This window comes from Protopterus annectens, chromosome 16.part0 (assembly GCF_019279795.1).
Source record: "Protopterus annectens isolate FY-2018-M chromosome 16.part0, PAN1.0, whole genome shotgun sequence".
Lineage (NCBI taxonomy): Eukaryota > Metazoa > Chordata > Ceratodontiformes > Protopteridae > Protopterus > Protopterus annectens.
Window position 1 is genome coordinate 5,820,254 of NC_056750.1, and position 24,646 is coordinate 5,844,899.

Below are 24,646 nucleotides of genomic sequence, written 5' to 3' on the forward strand. Positions count from 1 at the left end.
ACCAACAAGAGTATGTCAACTTCCCAAAGACCAGCTTCATCTGTTTTATCAAATCATTGCAGAGTTACTATGTCAAAGGGTTAGAGAACTAGTCCCTTCAGAGCATATAGGACAAGATTTTTACTAGACACCTTTCCTGCTATCCAGGAAAGAAGGAACTTGGAGACCCATTTTAGATTTGTACAATGTAAACACTTTTCTGCTTATCCCAAATTTCAAAATGTTGATAGTCTCGCAGTATTGATACCCTCCTTCCATCCTCCTGAATAATCTGCCTCCTGACTTAAGGGTACGGTAGCCTCCTTTCTTCTTTCCTGACAAGACTTTACCTGGGGTTTTAGACTTCATCCTCCCTTCTTTTGGTCTGGAAATTTTTTGGTTTAGGTGACTCATTATGCCCTTCTCATACCAGCACATCCATTTTGGCTAAGGATGGACATACAGCATGCAAGGAAGAAGACTGAAGCTGTCTAGACTGGTGAGTATGTAGCATCCTCAGCAGGATGTGTCACTTTTGTAAGGACTGTAACAGTTATGTATTTGAATATATACTGTTATGATAACTTAATTATACACCTGTACTGTCCATTGCATGGGGAGTTAGGGCCAAAAAGGTAAAACCCCAAACCACTCTGATAGCTACATAAAATATGGCCACCTAGGTGACTTGGAATGAATGGGAGTGACTGACCAGGGTAAGACTAATGATTGAAAGATGGCAAGAGCAAATAGTGCTAAACAAACTCTGAAACCCCATTTTCTGCTCCATACTCCTTACAGATAAGCAGTGATGGCCAATACCGTTTCAGTCATCTGGAGCAAGTGTATGTTATACATACCTCCTCCAACTCTTCAAACTCATAAGTTACTGTTAATGTCCTTTGGATTTGTGGTAATATGAGATCCCATCTGCCTGAGTTGGTGATACTAAGGTGGATGCTGAAGATGCTATAGCATTTATCAAAAAGATTAGGGGAATTTCACCAATGTCCTGGCCCGGTTTACTCAGTCAGTTTGAATACTACCTTAAGTTTCCCCTGAAGAGGCCACTGGTCTAATGGGGTTACCCTGGTCAACAGTAAATAAAAAAATAAAAAATAAGAAAAAGACAAAAAGTAGACCTCATTCTCATTCTGTCCAAGATAACCTTGGTTAATCAGTGGTTCTATAAACCTCCCTGCTTTTTGTACAATCTAACTCTTAAAGTTTCAAAAAGGCAGAGTTCTGCATCCAATCCTCAAATCTCTCACCCTAAAACATGGAGAATCTTATGTTCATTCCCAGCTGTCATCATTTTCCTTCAGGTTGTTAACCATTCAACAAGAGAGAAGGCCTGCCATCAGGAAAGCATACCTGCCTAAATTGACCGATTTTCTCAGTGGTGTGAAAAGAGAGCACTAGATCCAGTTTCTAGATTAATACTTTAAATTATAGAGTACCTTTCTACCTTATAACATGCTAGCTTGTTCTTTTTTTCCAACAAATGCAGTTGTCTGCTTTCATCTTGTTCACTTTTCTTTTAAGCTATACCTTCTTGCCATGAAACAAAATAATTCTTAAAAAGGATCCTTCATCTCAGTCAAGCACATTAGCACATTTCTCCAACATTCACGATAAAAAAAATGTTCCTACTACTACTGATAGTGGGGAATAGTGGAACAAAATCTTTGAAGTGTTGATTAACAGCTCTTGGAATGCAGTGATGTGACACCTCATGAAGAGTATAAGGAAGGGCCTGTTACCGTTCATTATGTAAGACTACAAAATGGAAACCCTTGCAAAAGCCTCAAATGTATTTGCTATCTTTGTCTGGTGTTGTAAAATTGGTATTAATGGCTTATAACAGGCTCTGAGAAAGCAATGCATATGGTTGTTTTTCAGGCATAAAATGCAAGTACTCCTACTACAGAAGGTATATAAGATGCCTGTGCTTGTGCTGCCATTGCATAAAAATGAAAGTACAGTTGTATAAAATCTTACCATAATTGTAGAAGTCCTTCTCTACAGCATCCAAAACAGAAGGGATTTCCTGCCCAGGGCAGCCCAATTCTCAGCGTGTATACAAAAGCCTAATGATCTTGTTTGCGCCATAAGTCACATTTATGCTTCCTGTACAGGCCGTAGGGTGTAAAAGGGGCGTACAGATGCAACTACTCAGAAGTGAATTGCCTCAAGAGAAAGCTACTATAGGACAAAGGAGCCCATATACAACCAGAAAGAAAGAATGCAGAAGAAAAAGGGGAAACCTTCAGCAAGAAGGGAATCTAAAACAAAAACCAGAACAAACAATAGGGGGTTGCAGGGGGGAGAGAATACTGCAACAATGAAGAGAAGGGCAGCTACTGTTAGGGTAAGATTTTACACAACTGTACTATGCATTTCTATATCACTGTTGCAGTATCCAGAACAGAAGGGAGAGTAAAAAAGCTCAAGAAACAGAATGGGAGGTGGAAGGCTGAGAAGAGTCCTCTTCAAACCCACATAAAATGGTTTCAGCAAAGCCTGCTCTGGCCTTTGAAACTATATCCAGCTTAGCTTAGTAAAGGTATGCACTGAAGACTAAGTAGCAGCTTCAAGGACAGAACTGGTGTCAAACCCCTTGAAGAAAGCATCAGAAGAGGCAACAGCCCTAGTGGAATGAGCTCTAACAGAGGTAGACAGAGATTTGCTATGAAAAGAATAACAAAAAGGAATGGCCCTAGATATACAGGAGGAGCTGGTTTGCTTAGTAACAGCCAAACCCAATATCCTGGGATAAAATGAAACAAAAAGCTGATCAAACTTACGAATGACCTTAGTTTTACCCAAATTGTACCTGAGCCGTCTGTGCAAATCCAAGATACTGTATAAGGACCCTCTCACAAGCAGACAGGAAAAGGGAAAAAGGAAGGGAGTTGTACTGACTGATTCAATGACAACTCATTTACTACCTTGGACATAAAAGAAGAGTTAATGCAAAGGGATGCCCTATCCCTGTGAAAAAACAAAAAAAAAAGAGGAATGGCCATAAGGGCCTGGAGCTCAGAAACCTTCCGAATATAAGTAAGAGCCAGCAACAACACAGTCTTTCAGGTATAAATTTGCAAAGAAGCAGAATCTGCAGGCTCAAAAAGAGCCTGAGTCAGTTTTTCCAAACAAAATTAAGGTCCCAAGGAGGAGGAATAGCTTTCCTTGGAGGCTTAATATGCAGGACATGTTTAAGAAACTGATGATGTTGGCAATTTTCATTCTGTCCTCAACAGATGGGTTTGAGTCCAATTCCTCAGATCTGTCTCAGCCATTGCTAAAGCTTGTGGCAACCTAAAACTCTCATGCTTCTCTCTTACCCATAATGCACCAACCCCAAATACCTTAGCTCTTGTTTGCCACTTTACATGAAAGATGAGGTTCATCTTCGCTCTTGAGCAGGTAAGTGAATTAAGATTTAAAATTGTTATCTTTCTCTAGTATTTCTACTTTTTTTCTAGCTCCCTTATTCCTTTCCTGTTCACTAGTACATTTAGGAAAAAAAAAACATGTTTTTTGCTGTTTATTTACTGTCTGTTCCAACTTCCTTATTGTGTGTTCCTTTTAAATACTATAGTTAGTATTTCTTTCTCTTCACTTGCTGTAGTTTGCATTAATACCATTATTGGTAATCTTTTTTTCTTTTCTTCTCTCTCTCTCTCTCTGTAAAATAAAAATAGCCTTACTATTTTTTTTTGCTGTAGTGGATCTGCTTCTTGTAGTTAGTATGGCAGAGAAAGGCCCTACAGAGTTTAAGAAATGTGTTAAGTGTGGGCACATGTTCCCCATGTTGGATGTGCACACTATGTGCATATACTGTTTATATCCTTTACACCTTCAAGAAGACTGCTGTATTTGTCATAGATCTGATCCCAGGGCACTTGTGGAAAGAAAAAATAAATTGATTTTAAAAGGCTTGTTTCCCTCAGCCTTTGGAGAAGCCTTATCTGGACCTCAGTCTTCCCCTTAGAAACCTTCAGTGGCTTCTTTGAGTTCTGTGTCATCTAAGAAAAGGACTAAAAAAGATCTGACCTCAACACTGGATCCAAAAAAGAGAAAATTATCAGCTCAGACCTCTTCAGATTCGATGAAGAAACCATCGGATCAGATGCCATCGGAGCTGATGAAAACAACATCGGATCTGACCTCTTCACCCCTTTCTGGATCTAATATCTCTTTCTTACCTAGAACCAAATATTCACCATCAGTGGATCCAGTGCCATCTAGGGTGCCGTCATCTTATCTGCAGCCACCTAAGTCCCCTACTGCCCTCTTCACTTGTTCTTCCATGAGTTTAACTGAATAAGATGTGGAAAGAGTGGTGCAGAGGATCCTTTTGGAGCAGAGCCTGATGGGTGGACTATCAGCTCCTACCCTTTTGGGTCAGTAGGTCTGTCCTCCCACTACACCACCACCACCACCACCATCACCAGTTTCTCCTCTGATTTATGTTGTCTCCGAGTCCCTGGATCTGAGCCGTCTGGCTTCGTCTAACTTGGATCCGAAGATAGCATCATCTTTAGACCTGAAGCTTACCCTGAGCACTCTGGGTCAAGTCGGATCCAGAGAGCTCTTGGAGCCAAAGCATCCATGTCGGATCCAAGGTGGTTGAATCAACTTTGAAGTTGTCGGAGCCTTTTCTGCACCTCAGAGCCTCAGCATTGGATATCTTTGACCTTAGGGAGATTGCTGTCAGAGTGGAAGAGGACACAGATCCAAAACTTGCCTTTTCAGATCCCAGGCCCTCTCTCTGTCCAGGGCAGTCTGTCTTCAAGGCCAAGAAAAGGGATTTTTCTGCATCTGCAGAAAGGATGGATCCATCCTCTTCAGTTCCTAAGTTTTCACCCTCGAAGTTTCTGTGCCTGGAGCCTCTCCGAACTTTTTCACAAGGACAACCAGTCCAAGACCCCCTGGCTTTGCAGCAGGGTATTGTTTTTTTCTTCTGATACCTCCCTGGAGCATCCTACTGAGGAGGTCCCTAGGAAGAAAAAGTGTAAGAGGAAGCAGTTGGACTCTCCAAAAGAGTCAGTCACAGAGGATACAGACTTCAATGAAGGTGAAGGGACCTCACAATCACCTCTTGAAGATGTCTCATTTGGAGACATCCTTGAAGTCCTAAAGCAGAGAGGTGGTTGGACACCCAGCAACCCTTCATCTGAGGAGTCTGTATTCCTGGAGGCTTTTGGTTCTGGCCCATCAACCTCCTGTGTGACTCCACCTGCCAAGGAGCTCATTGATTTGGTCTCTCGGCTGGTGTGGAAGGAACCAGATACAGTTGAACCCATACATCAGAGAACAGGCAAGATTTGAGGAAAGGGGGTGCCCATTGATGCCATGGTTGTGGCAGCAGCCACCAAACAGGATCTTGCTGAGGAGAGGGGAGATGAGCAGAAATGTCTGATAAAAGGGCCTTCCCAGAAGAACAGGCTAGACCAGACTGGAGCAACTCACAAAAATAAGAGAGGACCAGAGGGATTCCCACTGAAAAAGGGTCCTGGTTACAAGAATAGCACTAGACAGAAAATCTTTTCTATTTAGACATATAAGAATTTCTTGTTGGGGGTTTCTTTGCTGAGCACATCCTCAGAAAAGAGGTGCCTGAAAGGGATCAAAACCCTATCACCCACAGTGTCAGTTGAAAGTGGACAAGTGAGGATGGATGAGAGAGAGCTCTTGTCCTGTGTGAAGAGATCCAACCAGTGAGGTAAATTGTGGTGATTGCGTGTAGCCATATACATTAAGAGGGAGGACAAGTGCTGTCTTGGCCAAAAGGGAGTCACTAGCAAGATTTTTGGTGAGTCCAGCTAAAACTTCTGCCAGACTCTTGGAAGTAGAGGAAGAGGAGGGGAAAGCATAAAGAAACATCTCCTTCCAAAGAGAAGAAAGGGCAGCTGTCTTCCACACCAGATGGCATGGCACTCAGGAACAGAACAGAGGAAGTTGCTTGTTCAGGGGCGAAACAAAAAGATCTACCTGAGGGATACCCCACTGATGGACAATGTTCAGAAACACATCTTTGTGAAGCATCCATTCATGACCCTGTGTTTTGGACCTGCTCAGAGAGTGTGCCACTAGATTGTGCTCTAAAGGAATGTATATTGCCTAAACAGTTAACTGATAACCGAGAGCCACATCCCAAGCCTGAAGAGCCACCCTGTAGAGGAGATATGATTTTGTGCTTCCCTGCTTGTTGACATACCACATCACTGCAGTGTTGTTTGTGTACACCTTCAAGGGGCCTGGATAGAAAATGGGGTGAAAAGCTTGAGGGGCCAGAATCTTCTCTCTTTGATATTGATATGGTCTGATTTCTGATGGGGAGGCCATAGACCCTGAAATTTCAGGTGACCTAAAGAAGTCCCCCAACCCATGTCCGAGACATCGATGAATAGTTCTTGTGAAGCAGTGGCAGCTGGTGACTTCAAATCGAAGGGGGGCTCCAGGAGACAGCTGAATGGGTGGGGCCAATGGGAAGGGGTGCGGACAACTAGAAAGGGTAGGAGCTGTGCTCAAAACCACAAAAACTGGAACTTTAATTAGATATGCTGCCCTGGGTGCCAAACCGTCATTATGAAAGTCCAATCAAGTCAAAATGAAGTGTAGAAGAAAAAAAATATTTCAATGCATTGGCCGCATGACAGCTTACTTTATTTATTTATTTATTTATTTATTTATTGACATTTGTTAACCGGGTTTCTCCAACTGGACTTGTGGCCCATTTTCAGTGGAGACCCGAGGAGAAAAGCTCCAGTAGTACATTTTAAAACAAGTACAATTTGAAACAATATTGATATAATAGCAGTTATAGCAAAAGAATTCACATATGTTGGGTTACATGCATAAAGTATATGGTCTGATTTCTGATGGGGAGGCCATAGACCCTGAAATTTCAGATGACCTAAAGAAGTCCCCCACCCCATGTCCGAAACATTGATGAATAGTTCTTGTGAAGCAGTGGCGGCTGGTGATTTCAAATCAAAGTGGGGCTCCAGGAGACAGCTGAATGGGTGGGGCCAATGGGAAGGGGTGCGGCCAACTAGAAAGGGAAGGAACTAACTATGCTCAAAACCACAAAAACTGGAACTTTAGTTAGATATACTGCCCTGGGTGCCAAACCATCATTATGAAAGTCCAATCAAGACAAAATGAAGTGTAGAAGAAAAAAAATATTTCAATGCATTGGCCGCATGACAGCTTACTTTATTTATTTATTTATTTATTGACATTTGTTAACCGGGTTTGTCCGACTGGGCTTGTGGCCCATTTTCAATGGAGACCCGAGGAGAAAAGCTCCAGTAGTACATTTGAAAACAAGTACAATTTTAAACAATATTGATATAATAGCAGTTATAGCAAAACAATTCAAATATGTTGGGTTACATGCATAAAGTTAAAGTTGCATTAAAAAGAAGCTAAGTAACAACTTTACATTGATATAGTTCAGTAGGTCAACAATAAACATATTTTGTTTGTATAAAATTATGCAAATGCATAGTAGACACATTGGAGAGAGAGGTGTAATGAGGTACTAAGTGTGGTCCTTTTAAGGGTACATAAAGGGAAGGAAGACTAGGTAGGGTCATGGCAAGGGCAGGTTCTGGAATTGAGAAAATAAGCTTTTAGTTCATTTTTAAAGTGTGAGGTGTGGGAGATTGAACGTAAGTCAAGGGGAAGTTTGTTCCAAGCATGGGCAAGGGAGTGTTTGTAAAGTAGTTTGCCTACTGACCTTTTTGGGTGGTAGATATCAAGTAATTGTTGGTTAGAAGTACAGAGAGGTGGGATGGGATGTAGATGGATACTAAGGAAGATAGAGATGGACAGAAGGAGGGTTTATAAAGAATAGAGTGTAGCATATGAAATTGATAAGATAGCAGAAATTGGGGAAGTTCAAGCCATTGAAGAGAGTTTAAAGAAATGCAGTGGTGTGAGTTGTATGGGGAGTTAGCAGCAAGTTTGAGGAATGTAGGAGATAGATTGTCAGTGGAAGGAGAGCAAGGTTTTACCTTGAGTAGTAGAGATTTGATGTAAGTAATGGGAACTGGCTCAAAAGAAAACAAAGTTGTGTTAGTGGAACTTGGAGAGGTGGGTATCGAAGTAGAGTTTGGGTTAGAGGTTACCAGATTTTGGATGGAAGAGATAAAGTGTTTATTCAGGAGGGTAGCTGTTTTCTGAGAAGAAGAGTTAGGGTTTGGGGAGGGATTAGAGGGCTTTCCAGGATAGAGGATGTTGTTGAGAGTTGACCAAATTGTTCAAGGATTGGATTTGTTGTTAAGCTGAGCAGAGCTATAGTATAACTTTTTGTCATTAGTTGTATGTTTTTTGCAAGGTTCCTCAGTTGCCTGTATTTTTGAAGAAAAGGTGGTTGTTTAGTTTTAGTCCAGGTTTTCCAAGCACAATCTCTTTGTTTCATAAGGGACCTAGTCTCTTTGGAGAGTCAGGGAGCATGGTTTGATTTTACTCTGATCTTCCTAGAGGGAGCTAAGGAGTTTAGAGTATTCATGAAGATGCTATTGAAAGTGCTTACAGCATCATTTAGGGGAAGGTGTTTTAGGATGGACCAATCTATGTTGGGGAGAATGGAGTTAAATGGGGATGAATTGAAAGTCGATAGTTTTCGACAGTCTTTGATAAGGTGGGGTTTAGGAATATGGGAGTAGTGTCTTAAGATGGTGGTAGGGAGATGATCACTGAGAGAGTCAGGTAAGGTGGTGGGATTGTGGTATTGGTGGGGGAAATTGGTAAGGATCCAGTCTATGATGGAGCTGGAAGGGGAAGTTTTATGGAAGCGAGTGGGAGATGTTATAAGTTGGTGGAAGCCGTGTAGGTGGATACTGAGTTGGGGGTTGTCAGTTGTAAGTTTGGACCAATCAATGTTGACATCACCAAGGATACGTGTCTCATATGGTATGTTGTTGGAGAACCAGGATAGGATGTTTTCAAAATGGGCAGATTGTTACCAGGAGGAAGGTAGATAGAAGCAATTGCAAGTTTTTTGTTGGGATTCAGATGGCAGTTAAGGATGATGATTTCAGCTGGGAGGAAGTCCGGAATTGGGGAAGGGTATGGTGAGAGGTTAAGAATGAATAAGTAGAGGATGGTCATGCCACCACCTTGTTTTACAGGTCTCTCAGATCGGAAGATATTATAACCTGGTGAGAGTATTTCACTATTTGAGATTTGTGGCTTGAGCCAAGTTTCAAATAGGGAGAGGATGTGAGGGTTATTGAGAGCTATCCATGACTGCAGCTCAGTGACTTTATTTGCTATACTCTGCATATTCAATGAGTAAATAGTTAAGTATTTGGATGGAGATTATTGTTGTGACTGAGGTTGGTGACTGTTAGAGGAGTAAGATGGGGGCAGTGTAGAGGTAGTTTTGGGGAGAGAAGAGGGACCAGGTTTGGGATGGATATCTCCAGAACAAAGTAGGTTTTTAGTGAGGAGAGAGTGTGTAGTAGATGCTAGATGGAGTTTGTATAGTTTTGACTTAGCTTTGTGGGAAGGTTTAAAAACCTGTATTATGGATAGTTTATATAGACTTGAGGTAGAGGTAGTAAAGAGATTATGGGAGATAGTAAAAGATGAAGTAGTTGGATATATGTTGTATGAGTGAGACGTTGGTGAACATAGGAGTGGGTCAGAGAGATTTGAGTGGTATAAGGTGGAGATAGAGAGAATAAGAAGTAGTATAGAAGATATTAGAAAATAATACATGTTGGAATAAAATATGGTCAGATAGAGTAGGTAGAGAGACAGTGGTATAGAGGAAGCGGTGTTGACAAGATTGACAGATTAGTAAGTTGGTTGTGGCAATAGGCATGAAGTGGAATTGTAGTGGCTAGTGGGACAGGAAGGGGAGGGATAGTTTGGTATAAAGGTAATTGTAATGGGGGTCGGTGGGAATGGAGGTAGGGTAGGGGAGCGAAGTGAGCCCGAGCGTAGCGAGGGCAAACAGAGCGGGGCTAGCACCCTGGTCAAGATGAAGTCATAGAAACAATCAGAAAAAGATAGTGAAAAACTAGCTTGAAAGACAAGGATATAAAGTTTCTAAAGGTATAGTCACCAGAAATAAAATCAAAAGAAATAAAATATGAGCAGAAGTAAGCTTACAAAAGGACACTGGCCTCAAGCTACACAAGTAGATTTCCTTGAAGCAAACCCAGTTCTGTATGGTTAAAATAAGCTACAATAGAGAGGGGCTTTGAAGGGAGAGAGAGGTATTACTAGCAGCTAAAAGCAGGGCAAAAAATAAAAAAAACATTAATATGTAAGAGTCTGAAGACAGTAAAATAGGGCAGGTGCACTAGGAAAGGCAGTTATGAGTGAGGCTAGAAATGAATTCAGGGAAGGGTAAAGTACAGAACAGGAGAATATACACAGAAACAGTATGAGGATAGTGGGTAACCAAAGAGTAAGGATAGGAGCTGCTGGTGTCTGCTTTTCGTGGCGACTAGCAAAAAAAATCACTGTAAGTTCTTGTTGTGCTTATAAAGTCTAGCATTAATTAAAAGATTAGCTTATGTAGTAGTTATTTACTGGAACACATACTTCAGTGGTATTATTTTAAGCTTAAAATGGTGGCTTCCGGACCGATAGTTAGAGTTGCAGGGTATTTGTTAAGGTCCTCAAACCTGTGTTGCCTGTACTGTGGCCAGGAGAAAACCTCAGGGAAAAATCCACTAGGGCTATAAAAACAGAGAGGAGGAAGATTAGTTATGAGCAAGTAATTCAGGAAAAGAGCGAGAGACAAAAATACCATGGGTAGAGAGAAAAAAAGTAATACAGGTAGGCAGGGACAGTATACCTAGCATTAATTTCCATTGTATGAGTGTCTTACACACATAGCCAGCTAAGAACACAGCAGTGTTTACACCTATGCATAAGGTAATGCAGAACAACAGTAGTTAACAACAGCACAGTGTAGACATACACAAGGCAATAATTCACAAAGCAGGAAAATAGAATATGTCAGATTTGGACATAGACAGGTACTCAAAAGACTTTTCCAGTCCCCAGTCTTTCAATTTGTTTTTGACTGGCTTCTCCCAATTGGCTTCTATATTCCATTGCCATTCCCTCCGACGACTCCTCCGCCCAGCTCCGCAGGTGCTGGTGGAGCCAGTGGGAGCCAGTGGAGATCCTCCGGACTCCTACTCAACCTACTCCAACCGGGTCGGAGTTTAGAGTTTGACGGGCCGGTCTTCTTGGCCGGACGGGGACCAAGCGTTTCGGCCAAAAGCCTCCTCGTGCAAGCTACGGTCTGGATCTCTGTCTGTTATCATGATACGAGACCTGACCCCTCCGGAGAGGGGGTCCGCCTTCAGAGCTGCCTGGAGGAGCTCAGCAAATCTTCTTTGGCCATCCTCTTCGGCTTTACCGCACCTTCCTGGCATGGAACTTGATCTTTTGGGAGTTCCCCTGTCTCCAGGCAGCCCTGGCCCCGGGCCTGAGGGCCCCCCGGGGCCCTCTGAGTTTTTCCGGGGTTCGAGTTGTCCTCCAGAGCCCGGTGAAGGGAAGAGATCGCGCCCGAGAGAAGCAAAGAGAACTCATGAGTCTCTTATGAGAGACTCTTATCGATGACACTGATTACATGGATAAAGAGGGGCTCGGATGATGTCTCATTCAAGTCATGGCTAGAGATCCTCACATGATGGCGCCGATCCTCAGAACCCTCGAGGCTGGAATTCGGTGCCCCCTCTGGCTGAGGGGCTGGGCCTCCGCCCCTCCCCCCTCCCCCGCCTTCTCGGACAGCCTCTGGATCTGGTCAGTCGGAGTGGAGTGGGAACATCCAGATACTGTGAACCAGGTGTGGTATCCCTAACAAATTTTTGTCTGCCCCACCCTAGCCGAGTTCTAACTTAAAGGAGTAGATGCCGCATCTGCTACCCAGCAGGACGTGCAGAGGCTTCAGCGTCCGTGCATCCTCAGGAGTCTAGGGCATGGACGCATGGACCTGCACGGAAGCGCGACCCTGGAGTTCACGCCTTTTTCCCTGAGTCCCCTGGCACATTTGCTACAGACACCAGACTACAGGAGGATCTGGTCTCAGGGTCTCAGACTTCCTCTCACAGCCTGTACCTGAGCAGCTAGCCCAGCCGGGTTAGCTCCTCTGGCTACCCTTACTCCGATTTCTTCTCCTCCCATGGCCTCATAGGCCTATCATGGGTGGCCGGTGGGTGCAGAGCAGGCGGCACAGGCTGGCTCCAATTAAGACAAGCCTGGCCTGCTTTAGGCCATTTCACGGAGCCCTTCAAGTTCTTCTTTGCCGACGGTTTTTGATGTCCTTTGATGGAGCTTTTCTTACTCCAAGGTAAAAGACACAGGACTCTGGAGCTTTATCTGGAGACTCTTTCCGATTTTGATTCTCCAGTGGCTATTATCGACACAATGGTCTTTTCATTATCACCATCCACACAGACAGCATGTGGGTGGGTCTGAGTATCCAGATTTTCAAAGGTGGGGGACTCCGTGCTGACCTGTGTTTGCAACACACGAAAACCGCGTGCAAAGTTTCTTTTTTTGACCCCCCCAGGGCAACTATAATTAACAGCTTGGCTCCTCCTCTTCCGACTTTAGTGTTTGCTGTCTGGGCTCAACTCAGAGGCTTAGACCCTTACTACCCTGATACCAGAGGTCTTTGAATTTTTAACATAGGTGCTAGGGGCGGCTGTCCCATCAGTCAGAGATAACTGAAGGGATCTAGATGGAAACAAAAAAGTTGTGAGGCATAAAAAAAAAAACTTTTTAAATACATTACTGGAATGCCAGTCAAAATCAAGTACAAGAAAAACCAGCAGCACTCATCTCAAACCACTTCTCCTTGCACTGCAGTTCTAATTATAATTTATAGTCAGCTTTATAAAAAGTACCAAGTAACACGCTGAAAGTAGCAATGATACCCCCCACTAGTAAAAATGTTTCCTATCCAAAAAAAACCTGCTGCCCGACAAGTATCTACTTGTTTCATTGGGAAAACATGATCAAAATAAAAACAATTAACAGCAAACAAGAAACAAGCTCAATATAAATTGTTTAAAAGATTATTGCACAGGTTATGGACCACAAATGATAGATTGGCATTCTGTTTAGTTTATGGGTAAAGCCTGCAAAGATGACTGCAAGGCTCGAACAATGGTAATGAGCTTCTTAAAATACTGTAATTCTGTCCTTTATTACAAATAATGTCATATGCATTTCAATACCCAAGGCTTATACATTATCTATTTATGCAAGTATTCTCTGTATGGCAACAACAAAAAGGCTTTCAATGTTGGTAATTATTTAACAGTAAGCTTACTTGCATCTTACAATCTCAGACAAGCTTAACTGATGGTCATGAAATCATTGCTACTTAAACATAGAGCAATAGGCACTTTCTGAATAAGAAGCATAATCAACAGTATAAAAATATGACAGAAAACCAGAACATTCTGCAAAATCATGCAAGACAGATGAAAAGCCAATGTAGTACTTGTGTCTACCTTGGATTGGGGGGGGGATACTCTGCACACTTACACTGCATAACTTTTGTTGCCTTGCTTGGACACATCCAGAGTCACTACATGGGGAGTGGGGTGCAACAAGTTTGTCACAACTTGAAATGTCTCTGGCTGACTGCAAAGGCCCTGATTTGTCATACCTCTCAACCACAGAGCAAGAAATCTGGACGAAGTCAGGCCCAAAATTAAGGACGGTATTTAAATATTGGTCTTATAAACTTTCTAATAGAATAGTAGGTCTTGCATTAGTATGAATTTTCTGAAGGGTATGAAATCTGAAACTGAAATGTCTCTCATTATTTTCTTACTTCAGTCTTTAATGATTTGTCACAAATTTGCCAGAAAACCACAATTTTATGAAAAATGGACCAAAAATCTGATGCAAAAATATAAAATAGCCACACAATACAGCTGGGAACTTGTCAAAGAAGGGACACTTTTTAATATTAGCACTGTTAGCTTGAGCAGCTGACAAAATAAACAAATCTACATTCATTTCCGAAATAAAAGTAATCTGTAACTCTGATTATTATGTTTTCTTCCCAAATTGACATTTTGTAGAGGGATTAGAGGGAAAGCAACATTTTTAGCCAAAATCAGGGACATTTGAGAGGTTTGGATATACCAAATTCTATAAAGCATTTTACACGTACCTCACAACCTGTTAACGCAGGAAATCTGGACAAGGCCAAATATATTGGGGGAATATACAAACAGTACTAAAATTTGCTCTTAACAGGTCTTGCTTTAGCATGCATTTTTCTGAAAGTTATGAAGTCTGAAACTCAGTGTCTGTCTTTATTTAGTGACATAATTCCTAAATGACTTGCCAGAAAACCACAAATTTTATGAGGAACAAACCAAAAAGAAGAAGCAAAAATCTATTCATTCTGGACAGTTGAGAGGTATAGTTCAGCTGAGCCAGGGCTGTTTGAGTTTGCCATCCTTCCCCCCTGACAAAATCATGGTTGAATGGAGCCACCCCCTGCAGCCATTCCAATGTCCCATTACTTGGCTATTTCGCCCCATTTACCATAAACACTGCAATGTGCATACTGCTTTACTTCTACGATGATTTGGATTTCACTTGAAAGTTTTATTTTGCATTTTACAGCACAAACACTAAAACAGCTGCTAAACAAAGCAATGCAGTCTCACAATGAAAATAGACTTAGCATTAAAACTCTGCCGTTGAAACTCACATTCATTGAAACAGCAGTGAAATCTACATTCAAAGAAAATACATTTGGGTAGTATAAATATTAACTTTGGGCTGTTTTCAAATGATAGGCCCGCTTGCACACAAAACATACATGTGTTGTGTGATACACCTTCCTGAACTGTATTAAATTATATTCCTTGTATAAAACAGTACAGTTGTTAGAGGGTGTTTTAAATGTATTGTTTTGAACATTTTCCAGTAAACAATGAAACAAAATACATGCACCAATAATGACAAAACTGCCCAGTTGAGAACATTTCCATCCTAAAGAAAGTCTACTCAAACTTACACAATCCACTAGTATCAGTAAATATGCACAGGCTCTTCCAAAGTAATTCATCTAAATAATTCCACATTAAAGAGATCTGTAACTAATGAAGAGGTTGCTGCTAGCAAACAACTTTATATTTCGTGGTTTCATTGAAAAATAAAGTGTTTGTTGCCCCTGAGGAATAAATTGCCTATATTACATTAAAAAAATGATAAGCTAGTAATATTGCAATAGAGAATGGATGGCAAACTGATAACAGGTTCATAGTTAGTATCTTTGCCAAAGAGGACATTCTCAGTACGGCAGCATCCACCCCTTGTGGGAGTAGAACCTACAGCCTTCTGCATCAAAAGCAAGTACACAACCTGTTGTGCTATTAACAATGCAAGCAGACTCAGCATAAGCAGCACTAAACTTCTCTTCCCCTGCAGCTCTCAGCTCCTTGTAAAATCTACTCAGTACTCAACTGCATCTCAACTTCGCAGCACAAGAAATCTGGAAAGAGCCAAAATGTATGGGGGGGGGGTCAAAAGCCCAAAAACCAGAGACACGTTAAACATTGCTTGTGTAATCTTGGAAAGTTGCTAGAATAAAATGCTGTTACCACCATACATTTTACTGCCCAGGTCCCTGTGCAAAACAAGTCATAGCAGCATACCACTATGCCAAATCAGCTGCTTTGTGAAAGAGAGGAAGACTGAAAGTTAAATGGTTATCATTTAGTGAATTCAGTTCTCACCATAGCTTAGCACAAAACACCTGGACAAACCCAGTAATGAGGGAATACAGCCCTCAAACATATTCAGTGAATTCAGTTCTTGCCATAGCTATCAACCTTAGCACAAAAAACCTGAACGAAGCCAATAATGGGGGAATGCAGTCCCAAAAATAGGGACAAATTTCAGATATTTATCTTGTAAACTTAGAAAATTGCTAGAATTAAAGGTTTTGTGTTACTATGTATTTTCTGAAGAATATGAAGTCTGAAATTCAAATGCCTGTCAATTTTATTTATTTAACATTTGTTAACCAGAAAAGTCTGACGGAACAAAAACAATTTTCAGCAGAGGCCCAGGGAGAAATTCTGCAGACACATGTCTTTGTAAAATGTCAGGACACCAGAGCAAACCCACACAAACACAGGGAGGAGATGCAGACCCCACACAGAAGGCACCCCAGCCAAGAATCAAACCAGCGAACCTGTAGCTGTGAGGCAACAATGCTACCACTACACCATCAGATATTTAAGGAATTAAACATTCAGAAAACTGAAGTCTGAAATTCAAATGCCTGTCAATTTTATTTGACATTTGTTAACCAGGACAGTCTGACTTGGAACAAAAAGCAATTTTCAGCAGAGGCCCAGGAAGAAATAATGCAGGCACATGTCTTTGTAACATGGGAGGACACAAAAGCAAATCCACACAAACACAGGGAGATGATGCAGACCCCACACAGAAGGCACCCCAGCCAAGAATCAAATATGAGAACCTGTAGCTGTAAGGCAACAGTGCTACCACTGCACCATCAGATATCTAAATATTTAAATATTTAGAAATGACATATATTATGAGGAACAGAACAGATCAAATATGAGGCAAAAATCTGCAAATTCTTTACAAATAGTGGTGGGTAGGGAATTCAGGCCCTTGCCACCTGCATACAAGGTGCAGGGTTCAAGCCTGAGGTATTCCCTACCACACCACCATGAGTTCTGTCTAGCCACCAGTATATAGCAACTGGGGCATCGCGCACACACACACACACACACACACACACACACACACACACACACATACACACACACATACACCCTTCATCTCTGCTGATGAGCAACGCTCACCTTCACACACCCTTCATCTCTGCCGATGAGCGAACACATCCATTGCGCAACCCTGTATGTTAAATATCCACCTTCATTGCTGACGAATATATCCATTGAGCAAATCCACCCTGTAATTGCACCAGTGTAAGTTAGCTGCTCGCGGTTGGGCCAGCGCATCTCATTAGCTGCTAAATGCACCTTGATTGGTCCAGCCTGCAAGAGTTCCTCCATTCTGTGATGTCACCACCGCACAGACTGCTGGGCATCTCGGGGCTGAGATGCCTTTCCCCCTATCTAGACTGCTGAGAAAGCAGTCTGAGAGTGTTCCCATGTATCTCCAGGAATTACGGTAATGTTTTTGTGTTTCTCTACTTTTATTTATTTTTGTTTTCTAGGTGGGAGGGCTGCAGTCCTGCAGTCCTATAGCACAAGCCACCTTGAGAAGGGACCAGAGGTTGAAAGGACAAGCCTGGGTTGAAAGCAAACTGTTAAATCCACCACTCAAATTCCTTCTTTAGACAGGGAAAGACAGGTTAACTGAAATCCAGAGGGTGACAGTGCTGCAGTCAAACTGACCTGCGGTACCTTTGAACCTTCTGCATATGCAGTCTGGCAAGAGGAAGCATTGGACTAGAGGATGCCATGAATCTCAGGGCCTGAAGAAACTCCCTGGCTGGCATGGCAGTCAGAGGAAGAACAGACTGAAAGAAGGCTGTCAATGACAAAACTTTTGGAGGTGGAAGAGAGGCCAACATCGGCACTGTCTGAATCCTGCATCCCAGATAGACATGATCCTGAAAGAGAATCTGGACAAACATTTTAAGTTGATAGTAAATTCCAGATTTTGAAAACGAGAGATGGTAATCTTCAGATCCTGTAAGAGGCATCTGGGAGAAGCTGCCTGAAGCAACAGTTCATTTAGATAAGTAAAAATCTGAATGCTTTGGAGCCTGCAGAAAGTAATCACAGGAGCTAGACATTTTGTGACTACCCCTAGAGTAGTAGAGAGGCCAAAGGGCAAAGCAGACAACTGGAAATGAAAGGAAGACACAGGCTCCTTTCATTTTCTTTAAAAACTTCCTGAAAAGAGGGTGAATAGAGATATGAAGGTAAGCATCTTTCAGACTGAACGACACCCAAGAAGTCTGGGGTAGTAAAAGAGGAAACAGGGTTTGAAGAGTACGCATCTGAAAAGAAGGGACCTTGAGAAAGGTGTTGTGCTGTAAGAGATCCAGAATAAGTTTCCACATTCCTTTCTTTTGAGGAACCAGGAACATCCTGGAATAAAAACTCTTTCCCACTAGGGAAGGGGGACAAGTTAAATGGTTCCTTGGTTCATCAGGGCCCCTGGAACCTCAGAAAATGAGGAAATTGCTCTAGAGGAGATTGAGGAATCCCTGCAAAAGGAGGGAGAGACTTCCATACCATGAAGTAACCCTGATGGATGATAGAAAGAACCTAGGAGTCTGAAGTGATGAGATACCGATTTGGAAGATAAAGGGAAAGCCAAAGGGACAAAGTAACCTGTTCTAAGAGAAGGAGTGGGGTGAATTGTCAAAGAGAAGCAGGCTTATCAAATAAAGGAGGTTTATGGGCCCCAGAAATCTGAGAAGCCTTAGCAGAGGGAGCCTGCCTCCCAGTCTTCCTGGCTTGGAGGCCTGGCTGGGTTGCCTGCGAACATAAGAAGATCTAGAAGGATAATTCCTCTTGAACTTAGGGTTAGGAAAGACAAAAATATGTTTAAGGTCTTGCAAGGCTTTACCTTTCTCTTGAAGAGACTTAAACATGTCAGCAGCAGCATTCCCAAAAAGATGTTTATTATTCAAAGGAGCATCCAACAACTTGGCCTTAATGTCCTCAGTCAGAGACTGATGATGAAGTCAAAAATAATGCCTCAAGACAGACCCAAAAGCCACAGCCTTAGAGGAGGTGTCAGCAGCATCATGACTGCACTTAATAGAGTGGCAAGTCAGTTGAGAAACGGAACCTAAAAAACATAATGCCGAAGACTTGCCTTCATAATCAGGGAGGTCAGGTCAGAAATAATCTTGACAGGCCAGAGCATACCTGGTCATGTGGGTCTTTTAATTAACAGCCCTATAGGCCAAATTAGAAATGGTGTCAACTTTCTTACCAATCCTCTCCATTGCCCTACTATCCTTATCAGGAGGCAAAAGTTTGGAAGGGGGCAAAAGTGTAGAAGGTTTGTCAGAAGAGACTGACGCCACAGCAGGATCAGCAAAAGGGCATTTAAATAAAAACTGACAGTTCTCAGGAACCTTATAGAACCTACCAGATGTCTTACGAATAAGAGGCCAAGAATCAAGAGACCTGTAAGCAGCAATGAAAGTATCTAACAAGGCATCCAACAGTGAACTGCCAATGGTTTAGGAGTATCCACCTAAAGCAACTTATAGTATCTTCTCTGAATATCAGACACTTTGGAAGAATCCCACTTAAAGTATTCCATTATACTAGCAATTTTGTCCCCAAAGGACAGTTCCTCAAAAGGAGGCTCAGGTCTAACAGGCTCCTCTTCATCAGAACCATAAGCCAAGGGCAAATGCAGCTATGAAGAATAAGACAAACACCCCTCATCAAACACTGACTTCTTAAACAAGGAATCCAGTTCCCTAAGCTATTTAGAAGGGGTAGAGGTCCAAGGAGGACTGGATACCGAAACTCCTTGAGCTGGCTTTAGGGCCATCAAGGCAGAAAATAAGCCCTGAGTAAACTCCTGCCATTCCTTTTGAGCATCCATGGGATGGACTGAAACATGCTTCGGTTTTTGTCTTTTCTTGGAAGGGACATCATCCGTAACAAATACTGGAGGTTCTGACCCTTGCTGAAATTTGAGAAGAGAACTAGGAGCCTCTTCCCTTACCAGTATCTGTGGAATCCCTCAAGGACCCTCTGAGATAATCAAGTATGATTCCCCATTGACGTCTGGAGCAGACGCCTGCAAAGACTCAGAGGATATGCAGAAGTACAGATCCATGATGGCCTCAGATGGGGTCGGGGCAGAGGAATCTGATATAGACACCACATGACCTACAGAGCTATTTACCACTTCTAGAAGGATATCTGGCGGAGGATGGACAAGTAAAGAATCTGTCTGAGACTTCTTCGCCTTCATTTTACCTAGCAGGGGAATCTCAGGGTTAAAGGATTCTGCCATGGTACCCTGGGCTAATTGTTTAAGCCATTGGTTTTCAAGATAAATGGCCAGAGAAGACACACAACTTTTGAGTGTTTTAGGCACAAATGCCTTACAGATACTGCAAGAGGTATGGTCATAGGAAGCATCCAAACAAAAAAAGACACTGTTCGTGATGATCCTTATGGAGAATCTGCCTCCCACACTGACATTTTCCCTTTTTAGCTGACATGGACTCTAGGTAGCAAAATAAAATACAAGACCAAGAAAATCAAAAAAAAAAAAAACACCCCAGTGGAGCACTATTCTAGTGGCTAGGTATTCAGTACAGCAACAAGGCGTTCAGACCAACTAGCAATAATAGCGCTCAAACTGGTAACAAAGAAGTCTGGGGTAGTTGTGTCTGTAAATCCCATTATGCCCTACCTTCTGTGCGGTGAACATAAATGTGACATACAGTGCATACAAGATCGTTAGGCTTTTGTGCACTGGCTGAGTGTTGGACTGCCTTGGGCAGGAGATTCCTTCTGTTTTAGATACTGCAACAGATACATACAAGGATATCCTTATGTCTTGCATGACTCATATAAAGGAGACTTGAAATATATTCTGGGAAGGGGGACAAGAAAGCTGCACAGCAAGTTCATGTCAGTATTTTGAGCCCCATGTCAGTGGAAAATCATATTAAAATTTTATAAGAAGAACTTAGAGTGGTGTTAATGCAGTAAAATATCTTGGGAAAACAAAGATATGATGAAAAAAAAAACTATTTTTTTTAAATTCCATGGTGGAGTTTTCCTTTAACCAGTTAATTTTATGATTTGCTTGCATTAGTGATCCTATTATTCAGACATTTGCTGGTACAATGAGTATGCTCAAACACTTGTGTTTTCCTTTTATATAAATATTACAGAATATACTACTGAGAAACCAACAAAAAATCAGGTACAGCTTCCGTTGTAAAACAACATAAGACCTGTGAATTAGGATAAACCTGCATTGCATCAAAAAGCTAATCTTTAAAGAAAGTTAATTTCCTATATATATATATATATATATGCCACCTGTTTATTTATTTTACAGCGATGTGAAACCTCCAGCATGCAATAAAACGATGACAAATGAATGGCATTCCTCTGTGTCAGCTTTAAATAAGCAAATAGGCAAGTATGAAACCTGTGTAAAAGTGCTTGAAATTATAGTAACAGTGTCTCGGTGGTATATTAATGAAACTTCTGAGAGTATGACTAATGTTACTGTACTGACTGGCCTGTTTAAACATGTACATTGTTTCTAATGATAAGAACAAGGAGAACTGCACAAATGTTTAAATCATCTTAAAGAGGTTAATGAACTACAACTTAAAATCTTTTTTCTTTGCTTATTCGCTGACTTTCACATTACAAGTGGTGATGTAGTCAGCACAGTATAGTGGGAACATGGTACCCATCCACATTGCCAGTGACAGGTTAAAATGGTGGCTCAGATGTCAGAGAGCTGACTTGGGGAGTGGATGAAAGAAGTGCTTGACTGAGAGACTGCTGTTGATTTTCTGAGACAATGAGGAGGAGGAGGAATGTTTGTTTGTACTGTATAAGTGGCAACTAAGAAAATGGGGGTGCTGCAGTCATGGGCTCAGTACAGATTTATGTCGTCTTTCCATTCCCAGTGTACACAGAATTGTTCATGCCATGGATGCTTGGGGGATTTTCATGCTTGTTACTGGAGGGTTGGTACTTTAATATACATTATAAGTTAAAAAGTCTTCCCAAGGTAATACCCAGGTTTGAGATGGCAAGGAATACTACAGGTGCAGTGGGCAGAAAGTGTGCCCTGGAATCTGAGGTTACTGAATGTTGTAAAAGAAATAAAAGAAAATGCTAATAAGTATTCAGTGACTTAAAGGTTTTCCACTTATATCTATATGTATATCTATATCCAGCTATGCATTTTCTAAGTCACTTTTCCTGGTAAGGGTCACTGTAGTAACAATCTGAGCAGAGTAAGCCAGACTTCCCTATCCTCAGCAGCAGTCTTGGGTCTCCCCTGAGGTATACTTCCAGTAAACTATGCCTGATACGTCTTCCATGGGAGGGGCTAAGGAAGCATCTGCAGAAGGTGTCCAGACCACCTCAAATGACTTCTCTCAACACCATTGAATAGTAGCTGTACTATGAGATTCTCCTTAACAAATGGGATGCTTATTCTGTCATAGAGATTGAACCCAGATACTCAGTGAAATAAACTTTTTTCTGCTGTTTGTATTCATGATTTCATTGCTAAGACCCTGCCAAAAGTTTGTGATGATAGTTAGTTGTAGATGGGGCATAGATTGTCCATTAAACTGAGCTTTGTTCAGTGAAATAAGCTTTATTTATGCTGTTTGTATTCATGATTTCATTGCTTAAGCCCCTGCCAAATGTTTGTGATGATAGTTATGGATGGGGCATAGACTGTCCAGTAAACTGAGCTTTGTTCAGTGAAATAAGCTTTATTTCTGCTGCTTGTATTCATGATTTCATTGCCTCCGCCCCTGCCAAAAGTTTGTGACAACAGCTGTGGATGGGGCATAGACTGTCCACTAAACTGAGCTTTGTTCTCTGATGAAGCTTTTGCTTCACAATCACTTTTCAGTATAATACTTGCAGTAGTACTGTCTTTGCACCAATCCTGTAGTCCATTTTTGGATCCCCTCCTCCTTTATTTGTGAACAAGATTCCAAGACAGTTAACTCCTGCACCTGAGGTAGCTGCTCCTCCCTCACCTACAGATGGTAGTCTACTTCTTTTCAGAAAACTATAACCTTTCATTTAGAGTTGCTGATTTTCATCTTGGCATTGGCGCGTGTGCATGCACACACACACACACACACACACACACACACACACACACACACACACACACACACACAGCGCAGCAGCAAATTATACCAGTGCATGCCAGAGACCACAGTAAGTTATGAGGAATAAAACATCATCATAAACAGACAAAAAATATATCTCCTTATCTCTGCTTTCTGGATACTCTCATGTCATGTCATGGCTGCATCTTGATATCCTGCCCTTGAACAACACAAACAGGGAGGAAGATAAGACACAACTTTTGCAGGGTGCTATACCTGTCTTGTACATATTCCTCAACTACAATTTATGTTCAAATTAAAGTCTTCTTAAGAACACAGGATGCAGCTACATGTGGCATTCATTAGGCAAATTGCATAAAAAATTGTCAATAAAACAAAAATTACTTGAAGCAAGATGAGTATTTAAATAAATGTGACATTTGCATTTGAATACATTCTAGTTAAGCATATATAAATAATTTGTGAAATCATGCTAACACAGGTGTAGCATGCTTCCTTTTATCAGCCCACAACAATAGATAATGTTTAAGGTATTCTAGAAAAAAAAGATTAACCGTGATACATTTGTTGTCACCCTGCTTTTCCTCAGATTGTAGGATGATGGAGTGCAGATGCTTTAGACTGTACTTTTCTCACTGAGTGTTAGAATGTTACTTTTATTCAAAAAACTCACATTTTATGTGTTATTCCGAAGTAATATTGTGTGTGTGTGTGTGTGTGTGTGTGTGTGTGTGTGTGTGTGTGTGTGTTTGTGACTGTGCATCTGTGTGTTTTTGTTTTGGTCTTATGCAATTTCTTAATACCCGTGAGGAAATCATGTTCGGTCCCTAGTTGCCCCTTTTAAGCATTTCCTTGAAAGTAACATTATTAATTTTTTCATTGTATCAGTTTTTTCTTTTGGTGCATTTGATTGCAGACTGATTTGTATGCCCAAGAAAAATACATAATTTAAAGAATTAAGGGTATAGAAGTTTTTGTGTGAAATAATCCTTATCAGATTTATTTCAACATTCATATCCATAATACTTACTTGCTATCTGAAATATTTGTAAAGCAATGTTTATCAAAAGGTTGAGGAAAAGAGAATACAAAAACTATTTGATGGATTATCAGTGCAAGATATTGTGTCATTTACCTCTTTATACCTAAGAAAAGCAAAATTAAGGACCCTGATCCTGAAGACCAAAACAAGAGCCTTGGAAGCCAATAGTCCAGTCATTCAGGTTATTGAGGTATTACAGAAGGCAAAGCAACATTGAGGGAGGCAATGTGGCATGTCTTCTCCCAGACTATTCCAAGAACAGCAGGTGCAGTCATAGGACATATTAATGGGAGAGAGAGGTCTGGGGTATCCCTGACCATTCCAAGAAGAGCAGGTGTAGTCACAGGACATATTAATGGGAGAATGAGGTCTGGGGAATCCCTAACCATTCCAAGAACAGCAGGTGCAATCATAGGCCATATTAATGGGAGAGTGAGGTCTAGGGTACTTCTGACCATTCCAAGAACAGCAGGTGCAGTCATAGGATATATTAATGGGAGAGTGAAGTCTGGTGTATCCCTAACCATTCCAAGAACAGCAGGTGCAGTCATAGGACATATTAATGGGAGAGTGAGATCTGGGGAATCCCTAACCATTCCAAGAACAGCAGGTGCAATCACAGGACATATTAATGGGAGAGTGAGGTCTGGAATATCCCTGACCACTCCAAGAACAGCAGGTGCAGTCACAGGACATACTAATAGGAGAGTGAGGCCTAGGGTGTTAAGGACGTTACTAGCACCATAAATATTTGAATTTTA

At 41.6% G+C, this 24,646-nt stretch overlaps 1 protein-coding gene across 1 annotated transcript in view; it reads left to right on the forward strand.

Annotated features, from left to right (window-relative positions):
* The window catches only part of CCDC180 (coiled-coil domain containing 180), a 2,826,277-nt gene that overhangs the window by 795,144 nt on the left and 2,006,487 nt on the right, over window positions 1-24,646 (forward strand). Inside the window, exon 11 of the mRNA XM_044058396.1 lies at window positions 21,064-21,143. Coding sequence (XP_043914331.1) covers window positions 21,064-21,143 — 80 coding nt within the window. The remainder of the gene's footprint in view (window positions 1-21,063; window positions 21,144-24,646) is intronic.